Source organism: Mesoplodon bidens (genome assembly GCF_964165515.1).
Source record: "Mesoplodon bidens genome assembly, chromosome: 8".
NCBI lineage: Eukaryota > Metazoa > Chordata > Mammalia > Artiodactyla > Ziphiidae > Mesoplodon > Mesoplodon bidens.
Genome location: NC_138165.1, coordinates 80,011,447 through 80,023,622, shown reverse-complemented (window position 1 = coordinate 80,023,622; position 12,176 = coordinate 80,011,447). Strand labels below are relative to the sequence as shown.

The window sequence follows — 12,176 nt, the reverse complement described above, 5'->3', positions numbered from 1 at the left end:
AGACAGAATGGCTGAGAATGGAATTCATGTGGGTTCCATATGAAGCAGAAGAGTGATATTTATTTATTTATTTTAAATTTATTTATTTATTTATTTATTTATTATGTATTTATTTTTGGCTGCGTTGGGTCTTCTTTTTTTTTTTATTGAAGAATCCTTGCATTCCTGGAATAAACCCCACTTGATCATGGTGTATGATCCTTTTAATGTGCTGTTGGATTCTGTTTGCTAGTATTTTGTTGAGGATTTTTGCATCTATGTTCATCAGTGATATTGGCCTGTAGTTTTCTTTCTTTGTGACATCCTTGCCTGGTTTTGGTATCAAGGTGATGGTGGCCTCGTAGAATGAGTTTGGGAGTGTTCCTTCCTCTGATATTGTTTGGAAGAGTTTGAGAAGGATGGGTGTTAGCTCTTCTCTAAATGTTTGATAGAATTCGCCTGTGAAGCCATCTGGTCCTGGGCTTTTGTTTGATGGAAGATTTTTAATCACAGTTTCAATTTCAGTGCTTGTGATTGGTCTATTCATATTTTCTATTTCTTCCTGATTCAGTCTTGGCAGGTTGTGCATTTCTAAGAATTTGTCCATCTCTTCCAGGTTGTCCATTTTATGGGCATAGAGTTGCTTGTAGTAATCTCTCATGATCTTTTGTATTTCTGCAGTGTGAGTTGTTACTTTTCCTTTTTCATTTCTAATTCTATTGATTTGAGTCTTCTCCCTTCTTTTCTTGATGAGTCTGGCTAATGGTTTATCAATTTTGTTTATCTTCTCAAAGAACCAGCTTTTAGTTTTATTGATCTTGGCTATCGTTTCCTTCATTTCTTTTTCATTTATTTCTGATCTGATTTTTATGATTTCTTTCCTTCTGCTAACTTTGGGGTGTTTTTGTTCTTCTTTCTCTAATTGCTTTAGGTGCAAGGTTAGGTTGTTTATTCGAGATGTTTCCTGTTTCTTAAGGTGGGATTGTATTGCTATAAACTTCCCTCTTAGAACTGCTTTTGCTGCATCCCATAGGTTTTGGGTCGTCGTGTCTCCATTGTCATTTGTTTCTAGGTATTTTTTAATTTCCTCTTTGATTTCTTCAGTGATCACTTCGTTATTAAGTAGTGTATTGTTTAGCCTCCATGTGTTTGTATTTTTTACAGCTCTTTTCCTGTAATTGATATCTAGTCTCATAGCATTGTGGTCAGAAAAGACACTTGATACAGTTTCAATTTTCTTAAATTTACCAAGGCTTGATTTGTGACCCAAGATATGATCTATCCTGGAGAATGTTCCATGAGCACTTGAGAAAAATGTGTATTCTGTTTTTTTTGGATGGAATGTCCTATAAATATCAATTAAGTCCATCTTGTTTAATGTATCATTTAAAGCTTGTGTTTCCTTATTTATTTTCATTTTGGAAGATCTGTCCATTGGTGAAAGTGGGGTGTTAAAGTCCCCTACTATGATTGTGTTACTGTCGATTTCTCCTTTTATGGCTGTTAGTATTTCCCTTATGTATTGAGGTGCTCCTATGTTGGGTGCATAAATATTTACAATTGTTATATCTTCTTCTTGGATCGATCCCTTGATCATTATGTAGTGTCCTTCTTTGTCTCTTCTAGTAGTCTTTATTTTAAAGTCTATTTTGTCTGATATGAGAATTGCTACTCCAGCTTTCTTTTGGTTTCCATTTGCATGGAATATCTTTTTCCATCCCCTTACTTTCAGTCTGTATGCGTCTCTAGGTCTGAAGTGGGTCTCTTGTAGACAGCATATATATGGGTCTTGTTTTTGTATCCATTCAGCCAATCTGTGTCTTTTGGTGGGAGCATTTAGTCCATTTACATTTAAGGTAATTATCGATATGTATGTTCCTATTCCCATTTTCTTAATTGTTTTGGGTTCGTTATTGTAGGTATATTCCTTCTGTTGTGTTTCTTGCCTAGAGAAGTTCCTTTAGCATTTGTTGTAAAGCTGGTTTGGTGGTGCTGAACTCTCTCAGCTTTTGCTTGTCTGTAAACGTTTTAATTTCTCCATCAAATCTGAATGAGATCCTTGCTGGGTAGAGTAATCTTGGTTGCAGGTTTTTCTCCTTCATCACTTTAATTATGTCCTGCCACTCCCTTCTGGCTTGTAGAGTTTCTGCTGAGAGATCAGCTGTTATCCTGATGGGGATTCCCTTGTGTGTTATTTGTTGTTTTTGCCTTGCTGCTTTTAATATGATTTCTTTGTGTTTAATTTTTGACAGTTTGATTAATATGTGTCTTGGCGTATTTCTCCTTGGATTTATTCTGTATGGGACTCTCTGTGCTTCCTGGACTTGATTAACTATTTCCTTTCCCATATTAGGGAAGTTTTCAACTATAATCTCTTCAAATATTTTCTCAGTCCCTTTCTTTTTCTCTTCTTCTTCTGGAACCCCTAGAATTCGAATGTTGGTGCGTTTAATGTTGTCTCAGAGGTCTCTGAGACTGTCCTCTGTTCTTTTCATTCTTTTTTCTTTATTTTGCTCTGCAGCTGTTATTTCCACTATTTTATCTTCCACCTCACTTATCCGTTCTTCTGCCTCAGTTATTCTGCTATTGATCCCATCTAGAGTACTTTTTATTTCATGTATTGTGTTTTTAATCGATGCTTGATTCATCTTTAGTTCTTCTAGGTCCTTGTTAACTGTTTCTTGCATTTTGTCTATTCTATTTCCAAGATTTTGGATCTGGGAAATAGAATCTTGGATCATCTTTACCATCATTATTCTGAATTCTTTTTCAGGTAGACTGCCTATTACGTCTTCATTTGTTAGGTCTGGTGGGTTTTTATCTTGTTCCTTCTCCTGCTGTGTGTTTTTCTGTCTTCTCATTTTGCTTATGTTACTGTGTTTGGGGTCTCCTTTTTGCTGGCTGCAGGTTCGTAGTTCCCGTTGTTTTTGGTGTCTGTCCCCAGTGGCTAAGGTTGGTTTAGTGGGTTGTGTAGGCTTCCTGGTGGAAGGTACTAGTGCCTGTATTCTGGTGGATGAGGCTGGATCTTGTCTTTCTGGTGGGCAGGTCCACGTCTGGTGGTGTGTTTTGGGGTGTCTGAGGACTTTTTATGATTTTAGGCCACCTCTCTGCTAATGGGTGGCGTTGTGTTTCTGTCTTGCTAGTTGTTTGGCATAGGGTGTCCAGCACTGTAGCTTGCTGGTCGTTGAGTGAAGCTGGGTGCTGGTGTTGAGATGGAGATCTCTGGAAGATTTTCGCCGTTTGATATTATGTGGAGCTGGGAGGTCTCTTGTGGACCAGTGTCCTGAAGTTGGCTCTCCCACCTCAGAGGCACAGCACTGACTCCTGGCTCCTCAATTTGGGATGATTTGTTGTCTATTCATGTATTCCACAGATGCAGGGTACATCAAGTTGATTGTGGAGCTTTAATCCGCTGCTTCTGAGGCTGCTGGGAGAGGTTTCCCTTTCTCTTCTTTGTTCTCACAGCTCTTGGGTCTCAGCTTTGGATTTGGCCCCGCCTCTGCGTGTAGGTCGCCGGAGGGCGTCTGTTCTTCGCTCAGACAGGACAGGGTTAAAGGAGCAGCCTCTTCGGGGACTCTGGCTCACTCAGGCCGGGCGGGAGGGAGGGGCACGGAGTGCGGGGCGAGCCTGCAGCGGCAGAGGTCGGCGTGACGTTGCACCAGCCCGAGGCGCGCCGTGCGTTCTCCCAGGGAAGCCGCCCCTGGATCCCGGGACCCCGGCAGTGGCGGGCTGCACAGGCTCCCGGAAGGGCGGTGTGGACAGTGACCTGCGCTCGCACACAGGCTTCTTGGCGGCGGCAGCAGCAGCCCCAGCGTCCCACGCCCGTCACTGGGCTCCGCGCTTTCAGTCGTGACTCGCGCCCGTCTGTGGAGCCCCTTCAAGCAGCGCTCTTAATCCCCTCTCCTCGCGCACCAGGAAACCAAGAGGGAAGAAAAAGTCTCTTGCCTCTTCGGCAGCTCCAGAGTTTTCCCGGACTCCCTGCCGGCTAGCTGTGGCACATTAGCCCCCTTCAGGCTGAGTTCTCGCCGCCAGCCCCAGTCCTTTCCCTGCGCTCTGACCGAAGCCCGAGCCTCAGCTTCCAGCGCCGCCTTCCCCGGCGGGCGAGCAGACAAGCCTCTCGGGCGGGTGAGTGCCGCTCGGCACCGATCCTCTGTGCGGGAATCTCTCCGCTTTGCCCTACCCAGGTATGTGGGGAGTTTCTTGCCTTTTGGGAGGTCTGGGGTCTTCTGCCAGCATTCAGTAGGTGTTCTGTGTTGGGTCTTCTTTGCTGCATGTGGGCTTTCTCTAGTTGCGGCAAGCGGGAGCGGGCTTCTCATTGTGGTGGTTTCTCATGTTGTGGAGCACGGGCTCTAGGCGTGCGGGCTCAGTAGTTGTGGCACATGGGCTCTACAGCACAGGCTCAGTAGTTGTGGCACACGGGCTTAGTTGCTCCACGGTATGTGGGATCTTCCCTGACCAGTGCTCGAACCCGTGTCCCCTGCATTGGCAGGCGGATTCTTAACCACTGCGCCACCAGGGAAGTCCCAAGAGTGATATTTAGAGAATGTGGAGCTTGTAGGGAGATCCTAAGGTTCAGCCTTTGATATAATTTCAGTTATAATTTCATAAAAAGAAAGAGGAATAGAATATACTTTATGATCTGCCCCCTATTTTGTTTTCTTTTTCCTTTTTTGGCTGCACCTCACAGCTTGTGGGATTTTAGTTCCCTGACCAGGGATTGAACCCAGATCCACAGCAGTGAAAGCACGAGTCTTAACCACTGGACCACCAGGGAATTCCCTGCTCCCTTTTTTGATGCTAAACCATCATCTACAGAGCTGGATCAAAGTGAAGCAGTTTTCACCTTTGATAGATTGCTGTTGCCACAATTAATGGTTAACTAGTTTAAATCAAATCAAAGCCAGCTCTATTCACTGCTGCATCATTTCCTAACTTTTGGGAAACTTCAAGCATATGACCACAGCCATGCCAGTCTTCACCTGTCCCCATGGGCTGGAACAATATAGAGTTTCTTCCTAAGAGAGGATGGCCACGACTACCCACTCAGTACCTGTGATGTTGTGACATAATAAGAAATATATATTTGGTCTTCGTCGCTAGCCTCTGACACAGAACTCCTAAAATTCTTGTACAGGCATACCTCAGAGATATTGTGGGTTTGGTTGCAGACAACTCCAATAATGTGAATACTGGAATATAGCAAGTCACATGAGTATTTTTGTTTCCCAGGGCCTATGAAAGTTTTATTTACTTATGTAGTCTATTAAGTGTGCCATAGTGTTATATCTAAAAAAACAATGTACATACCTGAATTTAAAAATACTTTACTGTTAAAAAAATCATCTGAGCCCTCAGTGGGTCGTAATCTTTTTACGGTGGAGGGTCTTGCCTTGATGACCGCTGACTGATCACGATGTTCGTTGCTGAAGGTTGCAGTGGCTGTAGAAATTTCTTAAAATAAGACAATGATGTTTGCCGCATTGATTGACATTTTCTTTCATGAACAATTTCTCTGTAGCATGCAATGGTGTTTGATAGCATTTTACCCACAGTAGAACTTTCAAAATTGGAGTCAATCCTCTCAAACCCTGCTGCTGCTTGATCAACTAGATTTATGTAACATTCTAAATCCTTTGTCATTTCAACAATCTTCACAGCATCTTCACCAGGAGTAGATTTCAACTCAAGAAACCAGTGTTTTTGCTCCTCCATAAGAAGCAACTCCTCATCCATACAAGTTCTATCATGAGATTGCAGCAATTCAGTCACATCTTCAGGCTCTACTTCTAATTCTAGTTCTCTTGCTATTTTGACCACATCTGTAGTTACTTCCTCCACTGATGTCTTGAACCCCTTAAAGTCACCTGTGAGGGTTGCAGTCAGCTTCTTCCAAGCTCCTGTTAATATTGATGTTTTGACTTCTTTCCATGACTCACAAATGTTCCTTTGTTTTTTGGCTGTGCCTTGCAGCTTGCAGGATCTTAGTTCCCCAACCAGGGATTGAACCTGGACCACAGCAGTGAAAGCGCTGAGTCCTAACCACTGGACCATCAGAGAATTCCCCACAAATGTTCTTTTTTTTTTTTTGTGGTACACAGGCCTCTCACTGTTGTGGCCTCTCCCGTTGCGGAGCACAGGCTCCGGACGCGCAGGCTCAGCGGCCATGGCTCACGGGCCCAGCCGCTCCGCGGCATGTGGGATCTTCCCGGACCGGGGCACGAACCCGCATCCCCTGCATTGGCAGGTGGACTCTCAACCACTGCGCCACCAGGGAAGCTCCCCACAAATGACATGTGGGCTTCAGAATGTTGTGTTAGCAGACATGAAAACAACCTTAATTTTGTACATCTCCATCAGAGCTCTTGGGTGACCAGGTGCATTGTCAATGAGCAGTAATATTTTGAAAGGAATTTCTTTTCTGAGCAGTAGATCTCCACAGTGGGCTTAAAATACTCAGTAAACCATGTTGTTAACAGATATGCTGTCATCCAGGCTTTGTTGTTCCATATACAGAGCACAGGCAGAATAGATTTAGCATAATTCTTAAGGGCCCTAGGATTTTTGGAATGGTAAATGAGCATTGGCCTCAACTTCAAGTCACCAGCTGCATTAGCCCCTAACATTCAGCCTGTTCTTTGAAGCCAGGCGTTGACTTCTCTCTAGCTCTGAAAGTCCTGGATGTCATGTTCTTTCAGCATAAGGCTATTTCATCTACATTGAAAATCTGTTGTTTGGTGTGGCCACCTTGGTTAATTATCGTAGCTAGATCTCCTGGATAACTTGCTGCAGGCTTCTGCCTCAGCACCTGCTGCTTCACCTTGCACTTTTGTTATGGAGACGGCTTCATGCCTTAAACCTCATGAACTAACCTCTGCTCGCTTCAAATTCTTCTGCAGCTTCCTCACTTCTCTCACGCTTCATAGAATTGAAGAGAGTTAGGGCCTTGCTCTGGATTAGGTTTTGGCTTAAGGGAATGTTGTGGCTGGTTTGATCTTCCATCAAGACTACTCAAACTTTCTCCATATCAGCAATAAGCCTGTTTTGTTTTCTTACCATTCATGTGTTCACTGGAGTAGCAGTTTTAACTTCCTTCAAAAACCTTTCCTTTGCATTCACAACCTGGCTAACCGTTTGGTGCAAAAGGCCTAGCTTTTCGGTCTCTCTCAGCTTTCCACGTGCCTTCCTCACTAAGCTTAATCATTTCTAGTTTTTGATTTAAAGTGAGAGACGTGAAACATTTCCTTTTACTTGAACACTTAGAGGCCATTGTAGGGTTACTAACTGGCCTGATTTCAATATTGTTGTGTCTCAGGGAATAGGGAGGCTTGAGGAAAGGAAGAGAGGGAATGGCTGATCCGTGGAGCAGTCAGAACACATATTTATTGCTTAGGCTCACCATCTCATATGGGCATGGTTCATGGTGCTCCAAAACAATTAAAATGGTAACATCAAAGATCACTGATCACAGATCACCATAACAAATATGATAATAATGAAAAAACTTGAAATGTTGTGAGAATTACCAAAATGTGACACAGAGGCACAAAGTGAGCCAATGCTATTGGAAAAGTGGTGCTGAGAGACTTGCTTGAAGCAGGCTGCCACAGACCTTCAATTTGTAAAAACACATTTATCTGAGAAGTGCAACAAGGTGAAACATAATAAAATGAGAGGTATGCCTCTAATTTCTGGAGCATAAACAGGAAAGGAGTGTCTTTTGTTGTTCATTAACAAGCCCCTTTCAACCACACCTGAGCTTATGTTAATGGGGCTATTTTGGAAAGCCTCTAAAGAGGGGGAACCAACCAGGGGATTAGAGGGTTGGACCACCTCAGAGGAGGGGAGAAGGGCTAGAAGTTGCATTAATCACCATTTGCCAGTGATTTAATCAATCATGCTTATGTCATGAAGCCTCCATAAAAGCCCTAACCAAGGAGTTCAGATTGCTTCAGGGTTGGTGAACACATCTATGTAGTAGGAGGGTGGCACACCCCAAACTCCATGGGGACAGGAACTCCTGTGCTTGGGACCCTTCTGGGCCTTGCCCTGTGTATCTCTTCATCTGGCTGTTCATATGTATCCTTTAAAATATCCTTCGTAATAAATCTAAACTAGTAAGTAAGTGTTTCCTAATTTTTGTGAGCTGTTCTAGCAAATTATTGAACATGAGGATGGGTCTTAGGAACCCCTTATTTTATAGATTGTTGGTCAGAAGTACAGGTGACAACCTGGGACTTGTGACTGGTGTCTTAAGTGGAGCAGGCACGTGGGACTGAGCCCTTAACCTGTGGGGTCTGTGCTAACTCTGGGTAGCTAGTGTCAGAGTTGAATTGTAGGACACCTGGTTGGTGTCTAGAGAGCTGGAGAATTGGTTGATGTGGGAAAATCCTTCACACATGTGGTGTCAGAAGTGATGTGAGTATAGGAAAACTGAGTTTCCTTTTAGTACCTTAGTAGAAATTAGAAATGGGTACCCCATCCTTCAGAAGAATGCAACCCAATACTGGGGTGCAAGGCATGGTGAGTGGACCACAGAGTGGATTTCAGCTCCCACTTTCCCCCTTTGCAGGTGCCCTTGTATAGTAAGCAATCTATACAACTGTACATGGCAGCCCTGATGGGAGCACCTTCCAGGTAGGGTTCTGGACCAAGCTCCTACCTAGGTGTTTACACTCACATGACTGATGTTGGTTGGTGTCTGCTGGTTGAACAGTCTTGGTTCAGTCTTCCCTTCTTTTCCTCTTGGAAGAAGAGATATATCTATAGGATCCAACCCCTCTGGGGAGTCAGGCCCATGTCCTGGGAGTCCTCTGTGTTGATGGTGCACATTATAATCTCTGCCCCTTTGAAAAAAGCAAAACAACAGGACCAAACTAAAGAAGAACTCTGATGTATACAACACTATATGTAAAACAGATAAACAAGAAGGATTTGCTGTATAGCACAGGGAACTATATTCAGTATCTTGTAATAGCCTATAATGGAAAAGAACTGGAAAAAAAAAGATATGTATTGTATAACTGAATCACATGGCAGTACACCTGAAACACAATATTGTAAATCAACTATACTTCAAATAAAACGAAAAAGAAAAAGAAAAAAGAAAAACTCGTGGACACAGAAGAGGGAAAATGAACAAACATTAATTGAGCATCTGTTTTCTGCCAGGAACTGCACTGTGGTGGGCATTTTACACACTTGGTCAGCCCTCTTTTTCTCAACACATTCCTGAATAAAGGAAATTAGAAAGTTAGTCTTCACTTTTGGGGTTCTCTCAGGCTAAGTTCTAAACCTTAGGGAGAAGGAGAAATAGTTTTTTGTTTTTTTAATTTAATTTAATTTATTTTTTATACAACAGGTTCTTATTAGTTATCTATTTTATACATATTAGTGTATACATGTCAATCCCAATCTCCCAGTTCATCCCACCATCACCACCCCCTGCTTTTCCCCCTTGGTGTCCATACGTTTGTTCCCTATATCTGTGTCTCTACTTCTGCCTTGCAAACTGGTTCATCTGTACCGTTTTCCCAGATTCCACATATATACATTAATATACAATATTTGTTTTTCTCTTTCTGACTTACTTCACTCTGTATGACAGTCTCTAGGTCCATCCCCATCTCTACAAATGACCCAATTTCATTCCTTTTTATGGCTGAGTAATATTCCATTGTAAATATGTACCACTTCTTCTTTATCTATTTGTCTGTTGATGGGCATTTAGGTTGCTTCCATGACCTGGCTATTGTAAATAGTGCTGCAATGAACACTGGGGTACATCTGTATTTTTGAATTATGGTTTTCTCTGGGTATATGCCCAGTAGTGGGATTGCTGTGTCATATGGTAGTTCTATTTTTAGTTTTTTAAGGAACCTCTGTACTGTTCTCCATAGTGGCTGTATCAGTTTACATTCCTACCAACAGTGCAGGAGGGTTCCCTTTTCTCCACACCCTCGAAGAAGGAATAGTTTGCCTCTCTGGGGTTGCATATTTATGACTTTAACAAAATGAAATAGGATTACCTAACTGAAATTTCTTCTATCGAAGGCTTAGCTGAAAAAAAAGTGACCTTTAAGAAAGGTTGTCACAGAAACATGCGCCTATATATCCATTTCTTTATGCCCTCTGAATTCTATTCTTGATGGAATTCAGATACCAAAATGTCACGTACTGTGTTAGTGTGATCCCTTGTAGAACTGCTGCCGCTGACCATGTGTCTGGAGGATAACTGACTTATGTTCTCTGGGTAAAAAGGTCACTGAGAAAGAGCCATACGGATTGAGTAACAGCTGCAGCAGCAGCTACTGTGTGCCAGGCCTGGTCTTGGATATTTTATTTTTTAGCTAAATCAGTATTATATTTACTGAGTTGGGCTAGCACAGAGCCTTACTAGAGAAACTTGAGAAATAGTTATCAAATGAGGTAAATGGAATTTCCCGTAAATATATGAGTCCTTAAATCATTCAGTGTCACTCTATAAAACCTATAGAAGAATACTTTAGAATTTAGTGCTAGGAAAACCTTTATTTCCCCTGAGAAACCGGCATGCTGCAAATGAGAACCACAAAACCCGATCGTGTTGCCCCCCCCGCCCCCTGTTTTTTTTTTTGCTTTCACATTCAGTCTGAAAGTCTGAACTTTGGTCACAATGACTATAATGACTTTTGGGGAGTGTTGGTTTTCTTTGTTCTTTTCCTCCAGATTAAAAATAAATTCTTTTTGATTATCTCATCTTTCTTTTTTGGTGGATAGGGGGTTGTTATTGTAAGCAGTTTAAATCCATTTTGGAGAAGATGAGATACAAAAGTTAAAACGTGGAGTTCTTCCGAGAGCTGCCTCAATACTCAAGTGCCCGTTCCCTTTTTTGTTCCTAGAGATCACCCAGCCTTTCTGACCCAGGAGGGAATCCTTATACCCTGAGGCAGGTGAGGGCAGGTTCTAAAGTCACCAAGGCTCATGGGAGGTCACAGAGGCTATCGGTCCAGCTTGCCACTGCCAACCGGGGCTTGAGTAAAGTGACTGGGCCTGACCGGCCGAGCTCATAGTAAGCACATGGTGAGCACACAGGAATCACTTAATACACGTTAGCAATTTGTATTAGTATTATTGGTATTATTGATTTTACCCAGAGCTGAGTGAATGCTGAGAGGAGAAACCATGGTTGAGCTGAGAGACCTCTGCTTTCGAGGCATGTCTGCAGAGCTCAGATATGTGGAAAAATGGAGAAAGCTGCTTCCACGTAGTTAGAGTTCAACTTTGCTCTTCACCCACCCAGCCAAAGAATATGTTTAAGTAGGAAACACATCACAGTATAATCCTCCCCAAGAATCTTTGTTTCTTAGACAATAGTTTAATTCTGGCTGGTAGAGCATGGGGCTGGTTAGCTGAGAATCTTCATGCCTCTTAGAAAAAAACGGAAATGAAATGAATGAAAAGGAAAGAAAAACAAAAGGAGAGAAGTCCATGTCATTATGACTTTGAATACTTACGCCTTTTGGACAGTATCTGCCTCAGGGGTCTGGGTGTGCTCAGCCAGGGAAGCACTAAGAGGGTCAAGGGTCATACTCCTCAGCTCTGGGTCTGTGAAGACAAAGAGCATCCTTAATTAGCAAAGGACAGCAGGCAGTGATCCCACACATGAGAAAACGTCTCCTCTGGTGAGCAGTCAACGGCATGCAGATTAGCACGACAAAGTATGTTATACCTAGGAAACTGGCAAATGCTGCAGAAACTAGTGCTGACACATGGCAAGTGACATTAAAATCAGTAAAAGCCCCTCTGGGAAAGTGGTGGGACAGTACGTATCAAGACCTAGAAAAACGATCTTGTCTTTGATCAGGAATCTCACTCCTGTGTATTTTCATAAGGAAATAATTTAAAAAAAGAAACAAGCTTTTTGTACAAAGTTATTTATTACAACATTATCATTAATAATAAAAAATTAGAAACAGCCAAACAATGGGGAATTTATGATGCATTAATTTGACATTTAGAATTATGGTTGAAAAGATAAATCAGCATGGAAAATATGATATGGAAAATATGATATAATGACAAGTAAAAATAGTAAACTATAGAATTGTGTATTAAAACTGTAAAAGCTGGAAGAGAAAACAGAAAAAGGAAATAACATGCTAGATAAAGAGGTTTATGTGTTTAAACTTTTTCTTAAAACCCCAGTGTGGTTATATCAT

General features: G+C 42.2%; 1 protein-coding gene across 1 annotated transcript in view; it reads right to left on the bottom strand.

The window, feature by feature from the left end:
- The window catches only part of KIAA2012, a gene marked incomplete at its 3' end in the record, with an annotated part of 124,556 nt that overhangs the window by 8,747 nt on the left and 103,633 nt on the right, over positions 1–12,176 (bottom strand). Inside the window, 2 exon segments of the mRNA XM_081241611.1 lie at positions 8,657–8,822; positions 11,472–11,562. Coding sequence (XP_081097737.1) covers positions 8,657–8,822; positions 11,472–11,562 — 257 coding nt within the window.